General features: G+C 41.6%; 3 protein-coding genes across 3 annotated transcripts; 1 reads left to right on the forward strand and 2 right to left on the reverse strand.

The window, feature by feature from the left end:
* The first annotated feature begins 2,553 nt into the window (after positions 1-2,553).
* On the forward strand, positions 2,554-4,561 carry LOC146620793 (uncharacterized). Its single transcript, XM_085367664.1, has 4 exons — positions 2,554-2,983; positions 3,444-3,652; positions 3,801-3,978; positions 4,425-4,561. The coding sequence occupies exons 1-4, from the start codon at positions 2,554-2,556 to the stop codon at positions 4,559-4,561; spliced, it is 954 nt and encodes a 317-aa protein (XP_085223790.1).
* A 1,874-nt stretch (positions 4,562-6,435) lies between these two features.
* c8h22orf15 (chromosome 8 C22orf15 homolog) lies at positions 6,436-7,503 on the reverse strand. The gene is made up of 4 exons (XM_085368466.1): positions 7,479-7,503; positions 7,053-7,337; positions 6,694-6,768; positions 6,436-6,536 (listed from the first exon to the last, which is right to left on the reverse strand). The coding sequence occupies exons 1-4, from the start codon at positions 7,501-7,503 to the stop codon at positions 6,436-6,438; spliced, it is 486 nt and encodes a 161-aa protein (XP_085224592.1).
* A 6,123-nt stretch (positions 7,504-13,626) lies between these two features.
* adora2aa (adenosine A2a receptor a) lies at positions 13,627-16,651 on the reverse strand. The gene is made up of 2 exons (XM_085367874.1): positions 16,214-16,651; positions 13,627-15,068 (listed from the first exon to the last, which is right to left on the reverse strand). Exons 1-2 carry the CDS (start codon positions 16,537-16,539, stop codon positions 14,060-14,062), a joined length of 1,335 nt encoding a protein of 444 aa, XP_085224000.1. The 5' UTR covers positions 16,540-16,651; the 3' UTR covers positions 13,627-14,059.
* Positions 16,652-17,156: the final 505 nt, after the last annotated feature.

A 17,156-nucleotide genomic window follows, 5' to 3' on the forward strand; every position in this document is an offset into this window, starting at 1 on the left:
TATATGTTTCTTTAATGTTGCAGCGTCTGCTGATTTTAATGTAGATCATCTGGAAAATAATAAGTAAATAAAGATTCGAAATAAATGGACTGGAATATTAAAGAACAAATATCCATCCATCCATCCATTCGCTTCCGCTTATCCTTTTCAGGGTCGCGGGGGGCGCTGGAGCCTATCCCAGCTGTCATAGGGCGAAAGGCGGGGTACACCCTGGACAGGTCGCCAGTCTGTCGCAGGGCTAACACATAGGGACAGACAACCATTCACACTCACATTCACTTGCACATTCACACCTAGTGACAATTTGGATTAATCAATTAACCTATCCCCACAAGCTGCATGTCTTTGGACATGCAGCTTAAAGAACAAATATTTACCTCCAAATTTATAAAAGTATCATTACACTGAAATACTTAAAGTGCAAGTATATTAAACCCGTACTTAAGTAAACTGCTAAAGGTACTCAGTTACATTCCTACTGGTCCTATCCATGTGCTAATCCAGGGGTGTCAAAGTCATTTAACATTGCGGTCCACTTTGACTTTAAGTGGAGCCAGACCAGTGAAACTCCCCTTGCTGTCAGTGTAAAGAAGTTACATAGTTAACGGTTTTTCTACATGATAAAGAAAAAGCTTCTATGATAAAGAAAGAAATCAGTGTTTAAGATTTGGCCAAAAGTGTTTGATACGAAAAATAGGTTTTGGCCACTAAGAATTTGTTTTAGAGAATGGAGTCTAGTGTTTTAGCAATTCAGAAAAATTGTAATAGCTGTCATTAGTTCATTTGTTCTCAATAGCCAACATATTTCAAGGAAACTGAAATTGAATGAGTTGTTTTAAATGTAGCAAAAATTTAAAAACAAAGAAAGAATACATGTTTCTGGTTTATCAGAGTCATGTTGTAATGTGGGCAAGGCTTTGGGAAGTAGGGTTGCTGAGAGAACTACAGCACCCCCTGGTGGATGGTAAAGGCAACCCAGATAGCAAGACGACATTGAATTGATGTTGATTTTTCATCCGATCCGTCGTTATGGTTGAAATGCCAATGTTGTAACAACATTGAAATACCGTGGTAAACCGACGGTCTTACTATAGGGACGTTGTAATGATGTTGATTTACCTTTGTTTTTTTGTCATTGATATTTGATCTTTTTGTAGTCGACCAGGTGACAACAACAACATCGAGAAAACGTCTATTTATAGTTTACCATCATTCGGCGCCGGTCACCATCAAAAAGCCATCGATTTGTAGTTGAGCGTTAAATTGCATTGCAACTGAGCGGGTATAAAGTACCGGAGAAAGTAAAAAAATTTTGTTCTTTTGTTATCAATGACTTTGGTCTAGTTCACCAGCTTTAAAAAATCGTGTCGACGTGCAATTTATGTATAGTTGACCGGGAGCAGCGATCACTTGGACTATTCCGCAGCACCCCTCTCAGTGGTACATCCCTCCAGGTAACCATTGTCTTGTACAGTAGAGCGGGACATTAGATTTACTTTCAGCGGAATTGACCGGAGAAGGGGCATCAGTTCATGCACTGCACTGGCCTGCACCACGATTAGTATAAGGTAAGAATGAATGAATTTTTTTCTATTCGTTATTTTGACGGTTGCATTTGAATAACAGTAAAAAACTCGTTAATGTAAAGTTTCGGACAAAATGTTTGAGCCCGAAATTGTGTCTACTTTCATCTTACAATCCGGCAACAAATAAAGTGCACTGCGAACAAAGTCTATCAACAAAGAAAACATTTCGTTTCATACTTTTCCGTGATATTCCCTTACAAAGCTAGCTTTAACGCTTCGAGGGTTCCTTTGTTCTTGCCGTCGCCTCGGCGCTTGACCCAGACTTTCGCTCTGTAGTTGCTTTTTAGCATACTACTACAAAAAATTGTAAATCTGTGATATATGATTGATAAACGTAAAGGTAACTGTATAAATGTGTTCAATGACTTTGTTACTTTTAATGATTGGAGAGCACCCGCTTCAATTCGCACTCAATTCAAACTTTAGTTGCACGCTCACCTAACTTGCGTTTGCACCTTTTGTCCACACGTAAACTGCGTTTTCGTTAACTGAAAACTGAGATTTTTAAAGACGCCTGCTGGGGTGGATATTTTTCGAAAACTCCGTTTCAGCATTTACGTGTGGACGAGGAAAACGGAGAAAACGCAGCAAAGGTGTGCGCCTAGTTTGATGTCACACTGTACGCCACGTTTTTGTCTCGGTGCCATGAATTCCTACAATGGCAAACTTAGACAAAATACTGTTAATTTTATTATTTTCAGTGTTTAAATGCTTACATATACACACGCAGTTACTGTCCCTTCACACACAGGACTCGGTTCAGCTTCTATAAGCCGTCTTTGTATCTAGTTTTCCCTCTTTATTGACATTGTGCCCTATTTTTCCTCTTTTTTTCAGATCTGATTTGGTAACTTCCATCAATAAGTAAGAAACTCACGTCCTTAAATAAATTCCTAGTGTTAAACAATTTGCTTATTTGGCTATTTCCAAATATAGCACTATTTGTTTAATCTGATATACACTGACAATGACATCACGCTGGTCAAGGAGGCGCAAATTACGGAAAATGGTTGAGGCAGCAGAGTCAGATATACTCAGGCACTTTAAAGAGATGGTTGCTGAAAAACATAACCAAAACGGCAATGCACAAGTTAAAGTTAAGCGACCGCAGGTTGCGGAAGAGTCTGGTGTGTCCCACTGTTGTCACCCAGGTATAGACAGTCAAGTATTTACCAGTCGCTATGAGCAGATTTCAGAAGTATGTGAGACCTATGTATCACCCGACAAGGATAATGACTGTGACCGCAGTTTTCCCCCCCAGCCCACTGACAGCAGGCATCATAATGCCCCGCCCAGCTTCCGGCACCTTTCGCCACTCCGGCAAAACACACAAAACGACACAGCTTTGCGATCTCCCCAGCATGCAGAGTCAGATGTCGAGGACTTCTTTATAGATGGTATGCTTTTAAAGCTGAATCACAATGTCATTGTGCTCTTATCTTCAAAACACCAGTTTATACTCCTGAATGTCATCTTGTTGTGATTTTTTTTTTTTTTTTTTTTTTTTGTGAGGCCACTATTACAAGGCAAGTTCGAAAATCTTGGAATTTCACATTTTACATGGTATAAATTGTAAATGGCCTATATTTGTACAGCGCTTTAACTAGTCCCTAAGTACCCCAAAGCGCTTTACACATTCAGTCATCCACCCATTCACACACAATTCACACACTGGTGATGGCAGCTACATATAGAAATATCAAATATATGTGACATGCAAAAACTAGCAAACACTTTTAGCAGTTAGAACAACTTATACTTGAATGCAGAATGTTACACCATCACTTATGGATCTATTAGTTTTTCCCCTCTCACTGCTTAAGCCATTAATCTTTCTAGAATTGTTCTTTGAAACAGATGCGACCTCACAAAAGATGTTAACGGTGCTGTCAGACCTGACCAGAGCAGTTAACGAACTCCGTGAGGAGGTCAGAGCCATCCGCCATCCCTGCTGCAATGAATCGGTAGATGCTGGGGTACTGCCTCTGGATTTGCCCTTGCACAACATTGAGGAGCTAAACAATGCAGAGGCAGCTCTTCAATCACAAGAAGCAAATAAGGCAATGGTAAGTATATAAAGGTTATGTACACTTTGTAACTATAAAGTGTAATAGCTGTCAGATGTGATTTAAATATTGATTATACACACAAGCACTTGCATGCACATTTAGGACATGAGACACGCTAATTCCATCTCTTAAAATGTGTCTATAGGTGAGACGCTTTGCCTTGATTGGAGGGACCACACTGGAGGTGCGAGTCCGCCATGTAATGGCTTATGCCATTACAAACGAGCTGGCCTCGGTACTAAACTGGGCAGGGAAAAAAACCAAGGACCACACAAAGCAAAAAAGGGCATTTAAAGATACAGCGCTGTGCAGATGCATATTTGGTAAGTTTTACTGTTTATTGTAGTTTTATGAGCCTAAAGTGAACAATAAAGGGATCAATTGATCTGCTGGGTGTGTTTCACATTTCCTATGTCCGGTTTTTGCTATATTACTTTGTCTTTCTTAATAACAAGACTTTCATGTCCGGTTAATCTGGAGATGGAGTCTTTGGTCTTTGGCTTGTTTAGTCCTCGGGTTGTAGTTTTTACAGCCCGAGGACCCAATGTTTATTTTGTTTTAAAGGATACACGGCACACCATGCTAAGACTTATCACTTTTTCCGCTCATAGCTCTTTGGGAATCAAATGTGGCAGATTTACGCCTGGTGACTTTCAGGTTTATCAGCCTAGGAGTTTACATACTTTCTCCCCGCTGAAGACAGTTAACAAGAGCTTATTCATGTGCTCTAATTCACTTTTGTGCGTGTGTGTGTGTATTTTTGTCCTAGATGGCCTGACGCAGCAGTTAGGGGCAAACTCTATGTCCGAGTTTGTCTTTGCACAAGCAGTGCAGAAATGGCTCCGATACGCCCCAGATCGTTTGGGTGGTGCAGGACGCACATCATGCATCCCCATCCCAGAGTAAAAAATTACAAACTTCTGTGAAACATATAAATGTAAATAGGAAACTGTCTTTTAATAAAGTATTTAGCAAACAAAACTATTGACCTTTTTTTTGTTTAGTTTTTTTTTCTGTGTTACATCACATGCAATGCTTTGTTATTTTAGGATATTAATATTGACATGATACATTGTGAGATAGATAGATAGATAGATAGATAGATAGATAGATAGATAGATATATATATATATATATATATATATATATATATATATATATATATATATATATATATATATATATATATATATATATATATATAAAAATAAATATAAATAATGGGTGTCCAATTTGAGAAATAAGTACAGTACAAAAACAAGTACAATTATGTGTTTAGGTGGTTTAAGTATTGATGGAAACATGCAGTAGTTTAGTATTGGTTAAAATACCTATAAATACCTATAAAAATACCTATAAAGAAATGTAGATTTCCAGTCATGATTTAATTGTTGTTTTAATAAAAAGCAACTGTGCGAAAGAGGTGGAAAATCAACACCATAGCTCAACAGTGTTTCAATATCAGAATCTGACATTGTTTCATTGTCAACAGTATTAGAAAATATAACGTCGAATCAATGTCAGGTTTCAACATTGATTCAACATCAAAACCTGACGTTTCAACATTAAAAAAGGGTGCAAGAATGACGTTAGGTCAACGTCACACCTCAACGTTGATTCAATGACATCGCCTGATATTGACTCAATATTGTTTCAATGTTTCCTTGCTATCTGGGAACGCACAGCAGGAAAACGGGGTACAACGTTTTTTTTAATTAGCAAGACATCCTTTCATGGACAAACATTGTGTTTTTAATTAGATTGTTCTATACTTATTTTAAGGACCATAATCACAGATGAAAACATGCATTGTAGATTTACACTTAAATGTTTATGTAAATCTTTTTTATATTTATGTTGAGAGCGCACCTTCCACATCCTGTGGAAGTAACCCCACCATCTAACACGTTCCCGCAGCTGTGTGCATGACTGAAAATTAGTTTAGTTCAATTTCTTTCGTTCCCTTGAGTTTTCCTAATGAACACAGCAAGCAAGTCCTCAATGCAGGCAAATCCAATCACATCATCATTAATTCTTTGGCAGTGCAGTATTAGCAGGGAGCGCGCAGACTGTAATACACCGCAGTTAGATTTCTGGTAAAGAAAAACCTGAGACAATTTTTCCATCAGTAATTCATTAAGCGCACTTATTCTGTTTGATTTCATTTTTATTTTTATATTATCTTTTTTTTTATTTTTATTTAGCGCAAAGAAAAGTTTAACGCCAACTTGCAGAAAGTAGCGAAAGTTTAATCCAAGTGGTTCAAATTTCAAAAAATCCAAAAGGCAAAATGCAGGAAAAGAGGGAGGGAAAACTGTGGGAAAGGATTCAGACTAAATACACAATATGGAGAATATAAGGTGCAGGTGAACGAAATCTGACAATAAGCAGGGCGGGAAGAGAACAAAGGCAGGAAGTCAAGAAAATAGCAAGGAAACAGCTCTCAAAATATATCAGAAAGTCACTGAAAGATGGACAAAAAGGAACTCACACAGACAGGCAGGAAGCCACAAAAGACATGAGGAAAAGGAAAATGCTTAGAAACACAAGAAACTAGGAAGATACACAGCAGCTCATACTTCTAATTTACCTCTCTGTGACATTCTGGTTACAGTAACAATTTAATGCAGAAATATAAAATCTCAAAATGTAACTTATTCTATTGAACTTCTTCAATATTGACTATTATTAACTAAAAAGAAATCATCCACTTTAGCTCAGTTAAAATAGAAATATAGCAAAGTATTCAGATTTATACATATAAATTGACAGTGTTAAATTTAGTGGCTCTTGCTGTTTGCAGGAATGTTTTTGGTCTGAGGCATCCGTCTCTTTCTAGTCTTTCTGTCTGGCTCTTTGTCAGTCAGCCTCTTCAGCAGTTCTACAACAGAAGCAATGACAAACCACATGAGGTAACTTTATGTTTGTTTTGTAGCATTTTCACAATGGCAGGAATGGGTTTGTCCAGCAGGAGGCCTCAGAGAGCCACTTCCACAGCCCCGATGTTATTCTTATCATTAATATTATTTTATTGTTACCTGTTAATTCAGGATGACTTTGACTGTTGTTGTTCTGAAGGGAGACATATTTCTGACCTCCAGCCTCATGGTCTCCTGAGGAAGCACAAGAAGTCACGGGCATGCTTTCAAGCATAGGTAAAATCATACTTTACATTCAGCTTTCAAAAAATTAGGATGGCAACATGCATTTCATTCACGATACCCCTGAAAGCACCAGAATTAGTTTGTCCTGCCACTTATCATCATTACATCAATATATTTGGAATCTAATTATTTAGACCAGACACTGATAACATAATTAGGTTTTGAAAATGCTTTTATAATCTGGGTGTTTGTTCCTCTGAAGTCCTGCTGATGGATGGACCAGACGGACTCACGGCAGACTCGCAGGAGGACGTAGTAGTGTCTGGCTACCAGCACACTGCTGGCCAGAGCCAAATTGTGCTGCTTGGCTGCCAGGTTCATCACTTTACCACTGCTGTCCATCAGGTCCACACAATCTGCAGGAAGAATTTTGTTGCTTTTAGAATTTGTATAAGAACAATTGAAAATGATCCAGCATTTCAGTCCAGTACCTTTGGAGTCCACACCAGCCCTCTCTTTCAAATGATTGAGGAAGTTTATCAGCTTACAGTTGAGATTGAACATTTCCATCCTGCCCTCTGCCAAGAAGTCATGCACATGCATTCACAAAAAATTTGGAACAAATGCTGTAAGGTGCAAAAAAAACCCAAAAAACCTGCATGCCTGCAAACCTTTAAGCCTGCATGTACAGTATTAACATGCCCAGAAACTTTACTAACCTCCAAACAAGACATTCACAAACATTTTTAGGTCCAGACTCCTGACAGCAGTTAAGCTCCAGTGATACTAGAGGTAGAAGAAGACTGGGCACAAAGTGGAACAATAAAAGCACTTTAGTGTTGTGGTCTGCACTTTTTCACACATCCACCGCCCTGAGAGAGTTAAACACACACACACACGCATGTTCCCTCATTTGCATCCACCTCTCCTCGCTCACAAAGCTTGAGTCTTTTAAAAGGATGAACAGGGGACTGTTTCTGCTTGTATCCATGGAGTCTCTACACACAGTGAGACCGGCACTCTGGGCTTAACAGCTGCATGGGCGGAGATGTCAGTATTGAAAAAAAAAAAGCTGGCTTTATTGTTTCCCGCCACAGACTGGAACCCAACACCATTTGCACTTACAGTAACTGACTTATAAAGACAGATACACCGAGATTTCATTTTGGTACCACAGAGGAAGGATAGAAGTTTAAAATAACAAAATTCAAATAAACAGCCAACATCAATAAAAGATAAGTTCTATCATCTGTTCATTTCTGGTGTATAGTTACATTACAGACACTACTACACTCAATCAAAAGCAATGTGGAGTCTCTGTAGCTCAATCTGCCACATGAATGACTGATTCCTTAAAGCCTCTGTAATTAGTATTTTATAAAAGATCTTTTCCTACTGGCTACTTTCAGCTGCTACTTGTCATACCTCAGCTTTAGGTTTGAGTTCATTCATTTGCTAATGAATACCAGAACACACAACAATGATACCTGTTCAGAGACTTCATCATTTCTTCACTACCAGACACACTGGACCCACTACAGTTCGCTTACCGTCCAAATCGTTCCACAGACGATGCCATCTCTCATCTCCTCCACACATCACTCACTCACTTGGACACTAGAAGGGGGAATTATGTTAAAATGCTCTTCATAGACTACAGCTCTGCATTTAATACCATAATTCCCTCCACACTCACCACCAAGCTGGAGCATCTGGGACTCAGCTCATTTATGTGTCAGTGGATCTCCAACTTCCTAACTGGCAGACCACAGGCAGTAAGGATGGGCGGACATGTCTCAGCCTCCACCACTCTCAGCACTGGAGCCCCCCAGGGGTGTGTTCTGAGCCCCCTGCTGTACTCTTTGTACACATATGACTGTGTGGCCACTACCAGCTCCACCACCATCATCAAGTTTGCTGACGACACCGTCGTGGTGGGCCTGATCTCTGATAACAACGAGATGGCCTACCTGAAGGAGATTAGGAATCTGGAGAACTGGTGCCAGAGGAACAACCTCCTTCTAAACGTCAGTAAGACAAAGGAGCTGATAGTGGACTTCAGCACTAAGCAGGAGAGGAACTACCAGACCCCCGTCATCAACGAGTGCCCAGTGGAGAGAGTGGACAGCTTCAAATACCTCGGAGTTCACATCACGCAGGACCTGTCATGGTCCTGTCACATCAACACCGTGGTGAAAAAGGCCCGACAGCGTCTCTACCACCTCAGACGCTTGAGAGACTTCCAACTGCCCTCCAAGGTGCTCAGGAACTTTTACTCGTGCACCATAGAGAGCATCCTGGCGGGAAACATCTTAACCTGGTTCGGGAACAGCACCATGCAGGACAGACGAGCTCTACAGAGGGTTGTGCGGTCAGCTGAGCGCACCATCCGCTCCGAGCTCCCTGACCTGCACTCAATCTACAGCAGGCGGTGCTGGACCAAGGCCAGGAAGATCGTGAAGGACCTCAGCCATCCCAACAACAGACTGTTCTCTCTGTTGAGGTCAGGAAAGCGATTCCGCTCCCTGAAGACCAACACAGAGAGACTGAGGAGGAGCTTCTTCCCGCAGGCGATACGGTCTCTCAATCACACCACCACACAGTACTGACCCACACATATGGTTCTTACACACACACTGGACTTTCTGGACTTTGGTTTTGCACAACACTGGTCACTACATTCTTCATTTCCGGTTAATACTTGTACAGCTGCTGTTATTGTGTATATATTTATTTATATTTAGATTTCTTCATACATTCTTATATAGTTCTATATTGTGTATTTTGTTGTACAGTTATTTTATTTTCAACTTTAATTTATATATTTTATCTTATTCTTCCCAGTTAAATTTACCCTTCATTCTAATTTGTGTTGTACAGTTATTTCATTTTTAACCTTAATTTATATTTTATTCCTTCCTAGTTAAATTTACCCTTTTTAATTTTTCATATTTATTTCCTATCTTATTCATAGCCTTTCCTTTTTTGTTTTCTTTAGGTCACGAGCAGTTGTCCAAGCATTTCACTACATATCGTACTGTGTATGACTGTGTACGTGACAAATAAAATTTGAATTTGAATTTGAATTTGAATTTGTTCAATACCTGTCCAAAAATAACTTAGATTTGCCCAGAAGCAAAAGTCATTTCCATTTCCCCATTACTAGGCTGTAGTATAAGAGACTGCAGAACCAGACTCACCTGGATTGATTACAAGAAGGCCTATGACTCAATGCTCCACACCTGGATCCTGGAATGCCTAGAACTATATAAGATCAACAGGACCCTAAGAGCCTTCATCAGGAACTCAATGGGGATGTGGCGGACAACACTGGAGGCCAAACTCAAGCCCATAGCACAAGTCACCATCAAGTGCGGGATCTACCAAGGAGATGCTCTGTCCCCACTGCTGTTCTGCATAGGCCTGAACCCCCTCGGTGAGATCATTAACAAGACTGGCTACGGATACCGACTACGGAACGGAGCAGTTGTCAGCCACCTCCTGTACATGGATGACATCAAGCTGTATGCCAAGAGTGAATGAGACATCGATTCATTGATCCACACTACCAGGCTATACAGCAATGACATCGGGATGTCATTCGGGCTGGAGAAGTGTAGTCGGATGGTAACAAAGAGAGGGAAGGTAGTCAGAACTGAGGGGATCGAGCTACCAGAAGGCAACATTGCAGACATAGAGGACAGTTACAAGTACCTGGGGATCCCGCAGGCGAATGGGAACCATGAAGAGGCCGCTAGGAAAGCTGCAACCACCAAGTACCTGCAGAGGGTCAGGCAAGTCCTGAGGAGTCAGCTGAATGGTAAGAACAAGATCTGGGCTACCCCTGCTGGGGTAATAGGCTGGCCAAAGGAGGAGATAGAAGCCACTGACATCAAGAAAAGAAAGCTCCTTACCATGCATGGAGGGTTTCACCCCAAGTCCAGCACCCTGAGGCTGTACGCTAAGCGGAAGGAAGGGGGCCGGGGACTGGTGAGTGTCAGCACCACAGTCCAGGATGAGACAAGGAACATCCACGAATACATCACAAAGATGGCCCCAACTGACCGAGTGCTCAGTGAACACCTCGGGCAGCAGAAACCCAAGAAAGTGGAGGAAGGCGAGGAACCATCATGGAAGGACAGGCCCCTGCACGGTATGTACCACCGGCAGATAGAGGAGGTGGCTGATAACCAGAAATCCTACCAGTGGCTGGACAAAGCTGGACTGAAAGACAGCACAGAGGCACTAATCATGGCAGCACAAGAACAAGCTCTGAGTACAAGATCCATTGAGGCTGGGGTCTATCACACCAGGCAAGACCCCAGGTGCAGGATGTGTAAAGATGCTCCAGAGACAATCCAGCACATAACAGCAGGGTGCAAGATGCTAGCAGGCAAGGCATACATGGAACGCCATAACCAAGTGGCCGGCATAGTGTACCGCAGCGGTCCCCAACCCCCGGGCCTCGGACCAGTACCGGTCTGTGAGTCGTTTGGTACCGGGCCGCAAGAGTTGAGGCTCAGGTGTGAAATGTATGGTTTTCAGGGTTTTTATCGGTTTTCAGCATTATTTTGTTATCGTTTTTATCGTTTCATTCCTGGGTCTTTTCACGTGTGTTATGAATAAATCTTCTTTTTTCGGTACCGGTACTAGTTTCATTTTGTTGTATTTATCCGCGACACCTTAAAGGCCGATCCGTGAAAATATTGTCGGGCATAAACCGGTCCATGGCGCAAAAAAGGTTGGGGACCGCTGGTGTACAGGAACATCTGTGCCGAGTATAACCTGGACGTCCGGGGTCAAAATGGGAGATGCCCCCAAGGGTGGTGGAGAATGACCGAGCTAAGATCCTGTGGGACTTCCAGATACAGACGGACAAAATGGTGGTGGCTAACCAACCGGACATAGTGGTGGTAGACAAACAGAAGAAGACGGCCGTAGTGATCGATGTAGCGGTTCCGAATGACAGCAACATCAGGAAGAAGGAACACGAGAAGCTGGAGAAATACCAAGGGCTCAGAGAAGAGCTCGAGAAGATGTGGAGGGTGAAGGTGACAGTGGTCCCCGTGGTAATCGGAGCACTAGGTGCAGCTAGGTGCGGTGACTCCCAAGGTAGGCCAGTGGCTCCAGCAGATCCCGGGAACAACATCGGAGATCTCTGTCCAGAAGAGCGCAGTCCTGGGAACAGCTAAGATACTGCGCAGGACCCTCAAGCTCCCAGGCCTCTGGTAGAGGACCCGAGATAGATAGATAGATAGATATACATATATGTGTATATATATATATATATATATATATATATATATATATATATAGATAGATAGATAGATAGATAGATAGATATAGATAGAGATATAGATATATAGATAGATATACATATATGTGTATATATATATATATATATATATATATATATATATATATATATATATAGATAGAGATATAGATATATAGATAGATATATAGAGATATAGATATATAGATAGATATAGATAGATATATAGAGATATAGATATAGATAGATATATAGATAGATATATATATTTTTTTTTTCATTGTTTTTTCATCCAATGTTAGCTGAGCTCGCCATATGAGTTATTTAGTGATATTTAATGTTAAGAAGTATTCTACTGACTTTATTTTGCAGTGTTGTGAAATTCAACTGTATTGCATTCAAAAATTGTCACTAGTTGTCTTTTGCATTGTGACTTTTTTTTTTTTATTAATACTGGGCTTTTTTTTTTTTACACAATTTAACAATCATTGTTGTAACCTTTTATGATGTATCTTTTAAAAATTATAGAACTTGATTCAATTTGATGGTAAGAACGACAAATAAAAAATTTTTGGCTTTTATCTCATTGTTTTGAGACATTGACATTCAATCATTGCCTCATAGTTCAGTGCAAAACAATGTCTTGAAAGTGCGTCTGTGGACCATCATTCAAAAGAACCACATCCAGAAAAGTATTTATTGTATGAAGATAAAGTTTCACGGCCATAATGCAAAAAAAAAAAAAAAGTTTTCTTATTTGAGATGAGGTGATCCAGCTGAGGAGATAAGATTTACAGCTCAAAAGATCTCCTGTGTCCTTTGCCCCACAGGAGGACACAGGAAATCTTTTTTGGCTGTGAAATCTTTAACAAGGAATAGGCCTCAAGAGCTGTTCTGATAAAAACTGCAAAAATAAAGAAACGCCAAAAATGATGACAATTTAATCCACCATTTCTCCGAATGACCAGATCACGAGCCTGTCTGCTGAAAAGCCAGTGGGATGTCTGGAGGTGTTCCTGCAGCTCCTGAATAAAGACAGGGATATTGCAGCCACAGCAAGCACACATTAAAAGTGTGAAAGGATTTATTTAAAGACAGCACTTGGTGCCAGTCTACTTGTGAGAACATAGAGAGCAGTAATGGACATCTGCAGATAATTTCCCATTTTTCATCAAACTGTGTCAATTGTATCATCTGAATTTGACTTAAATAAGCATACATTAAAGCGTCATTATCACAAATGTATAAACAAAAATAAAAGGAAACATTACAGCATTAGATTGCCAAGTTACTGGTCTTTGCTTTAGAAAATGTGAAGCATTTAACAGATATTCTCACAACCACAAACCTGCACTCTCCTTCTGCTTTTAGTCCATTAGGAAACAGCAAATAGGAGCAATGGGGTTAAACATTCATCTGGAACGTGGTTATGTCTGTTAATCTCTACGAAAAGTGTGGAAATTACAAGTGAAGAGAGCAGAGTATGTTGTGTTTATGTTCAAATCCCTGAAAGAAAGAAAATAAATGTAATAATTTAAAGACACATCACATTCAGACCTGAAATGGCACACTGTGGTTAAATAAAGGTGGCTATCCTGACACGCCTACAATAAATGCTCCTATTCCATATAGACCCTTCTATCAACTGCCTGCATTTTTACTGTATTTCAGCTGTTTGCAAAGAGGAAGTAAAAACATTCATGGATGGTGTTGAAATTTCCACAGAACAACTTGTGAAGTGGCTGCACATTACAAACCACCCCCGGTCATGTGGGTTGATAAGACGTAGCCTTCCGGTAACAATAGCGGTGCCTTTTAGACTTATTCTGAGTTAAATTGACATGTCACTGTATTTAAATAGTAGAGACAGTTTTCAGTCCTGTTTCGTTTATCTCAGTGAGTGACATTCATTGTCTGTCAGCTGTTTACAGTACTCCCATTGGAAATTAGAGATTCATGGTGATCCTGAGCAGACATTCACAACTAACTGCGAGGAATTAGCAAATGATCCCTGCGGCGCATAGATCAGTGCACTTTATCTAGCTCGCTACAGCAGCTCTTCCTGTCCTGGGTGTTGAACAGCAGTGCAACCTGTGCTGGGGCGAGGTTCTGTCTGCAGTTTTCCTCCAGGATCTCTGGTTCAGAGCAGTCGTTCCCCGCCGGGAGCTGAGTCTGCCTGAGGGCTTGAAGTGGACACGTCCCCACTTTGGGGCAGTGGGCGATAACAACTGACAGAGGCGGGTGAGACACTGTTGCCAGACCACCCTCTAAAGGGGAGATGTGAGCAGGACAGCGGCAGGAGTTCTCACAGGTACTGCTGCTGTGCTCTGTGAAAAGGTCAAAGCTGAGGCCATTTGCTTTGAGCCTGATGGAGTCCGTGATGCTGTTGTGAGTAGAGTTCCGCTTACTCCCGCTGCTCTCAAACACCTCCCGCTTCCCCAGGATGTGCCGCCTAATAATCCTACGGAAGGTGTGCCGGAACTCTCGGATGCGGTAGGCGTAGATGAAGGGGTTGACCACAGAGTTGGCATGGGATAGGATAATGGCCACATACATAACCAAAGCAGGAGGACGATCACACTGAGGACAGAAGAGGGTGAAGCAGTTAATGACATGTAAAGGAAGCCAGCAGACCGCAAACAGGCCCACAATGATGGCCAGAGACTTGGCAGCCTGGACCTCTTTCTGCAGGACGGAGCGGGACTTTTCCCCATGAGACGCTTTTACTTCAATCAGCATGAGCTGGTGGCGAGCTGCCATGAAGATACACAGGTAGATGGCCAACATTAGCAGCAAGGGGATCAGCACACAAGCAAAAAAGTTGAAGTAGACCATGTACTCCATGTCGACAACATCCTCAAACAGGCACTTCATCATGCCCGGCTGGCAGGGGCTGCTTTTGGTTTCGTTGGTGCCGTTTCTTGACTCCCCACCATGCCAGCCCATCATGGGGGTCAAACCGATGATGATGGATAAAATCCAGCATATGGCAATGATGCCTCGAGCCCGCTGTCCTGTCACCAAGCTGTTGTACCTGGACAGGGAGACAATACACGTGTCAAGCTTCAATTGTCTTTCAGCTCCTGAGAACTCAGAGATAAAGGTTTGTTTCCCTCTGCCACAATGACCTCTATAAACCTCATAAGAAAGCTTCCGTCCCTTGTTTGAATTAATTATTACTGTATACGAAAGTACCCCGCTGATTTATCATTTGCTTATGCGATCGTTCCGTGGAAGCAACTCTCATACCGGAACTACAAGAGACAAGAATAAACAAACTGAGTCTTTCAGGACTCAGGACTCCTCAAAGGAAGGAGCCTATTTTTGGTTCGCCTGTAGCACAGTGTGGGAGAGCAGCTGAGACATTTGGCTTGTTTCTATCACATTCTTCAGATGTTAAAGTGCAAAGGTTAATACTGCAAACCCCCCCCCCCCTCTTTAGGGATGTACAAACACAACGCAGAAGAGCCCTCACATACGTATGTTCAGCAGGAGGAATGTGTTCGAGCCCTAAAGGGCGAGACGTCTGACCGGCGCAGCAGTGCGGTAACGATGAGGTCACAGCATCACTGTCACTGGTTTAGCCTGTCAGGTCTGCAGATGCACCGTCGTTGGCAAATTTGCATGTTAAATCAACATCTCACTGGGTTTGGAGCTTTTTTGTTGTTATTTTTACATTACAATAATAAAAGTAAGTTTACAAAACAGGCTTACACAGTCTGTGTAAGCAATTAGAGCGATATTTGTTTGATTGCTCCGGGGGGAATTTGCCCTGTGGGAGACGCTGTTTCTGAACAGTCTTATTCAACCATGGAATATCTGGTTCAAATGTCAAATGTTTTAACCGACAGAAATGAAATGAAACGTTGGGCGTCATCGTGAGAATTCTACTGCTTCTGATTAAAAACACACATTGGACTAAAGTAAGAATTAATTAAGAGTTAAAACGTTCCTATTTTGTTTTCCAAATCTGATCTTCGTTTCTTTCTGTGCTTGGACATGTTGAAAAAATGGTTTTTAAGTAGTAATCAGCTGTTTTACTAATGCTAATCAACTGTTTATTGGTGCCTTATTAACACACGTAATAATGCAGTTATAAAGGATTTCACTTATTCTATTAACTCATTAATTTTGCACCAATAAATGATAAATGATCCACTTTTCCTCATGGTTACTGACCTGAGTGGTATCTTGATTGCAATGTAGCGATCTATAGCGATGGCCAGCAGACTAAAGATGGAGCTCTGTGTGAGAACCAGCACAAAGCACGCAATAAACAGGCAGCCATAGAAGTTGGAGCAGAACCCGATGCTGATGACAATGGCAAAGGGAATGGCCAGGACGCCCACGGCGATGTCGGCCACAGCCAGCGACACCACGAAGAAGTTGGTGATGCTCTGGAGGTTACTGTTGAGGGCCACGGCCCAGCAGACCAACACATTTCCCAGCACTGAGAAGATGGCAATCAGCAGCTCCAGGGTGATGTAGAAAAATTTGTCCCGCATGATGAGGCAAACAGCAAAGAGGTCACTAATGCGGGGGGAGGAAATCTCACCTCAACGTCCATAGCTGCAGCCTAGCAGCTGCTGAACTCAGCCTTGTCACCTCCAGAGAAACAGCCACTAGATTCCACAAAACAGTGACTCCTTCACACCTGCTCAGCTTAAAATACTGAAAAAGAAAAATGAATCACATGGAGCTATCATCACTCCGCATGCAGGGTGCAGTCACCTCCATTCTGTCCTCATAAAAAAGCTCTTCTGCTGTCCTCTCCCCTCAGCTCCTTCCCCTCGGCGTCCTTTTCCCACGAGCTCCTTGAAAGGCTGAGATGATGCCAGCAACAGACATCACAGTGACATCGCTCTGTTGGAAATAAAAAAAAAAAGGTGCAAAAGTGAAAAAGAAGAAATGCTCCTACAGTAGAGGAAGTGAATATGGGACTTTGTATTAGGTATAAAGCGAGGCACCCTGTTTGCATTTGAAAGATCTACAAACACAATACAGGTTCCTTCTTATCAGTTATGAAGTACACTTATATGGGCGTTATAGGGTACACTTATATATAGTCACAATATTTCCAGAAGCATCAGCAGCTTTAATAAAACCACAGACACCTTTCATA

Source organism: Diplotaxodon limnothrissa, linkage group LG12, assembly GCF_057381915.1.
Source record: "Diplotaxodon limnothrissa isolate DT_005_m linkage group LG12, D_limnothrissa_male_GT1.1, whole genome shotgun sequence".
NCBI classification, from domain to species: domain Eukaryota; kingdom Metazoa; phylum Chordata; class Actinopteri; order Cichliformes; family Cichlidae; genus Diplotaxodon; species Diplotaxodon limnothrissa.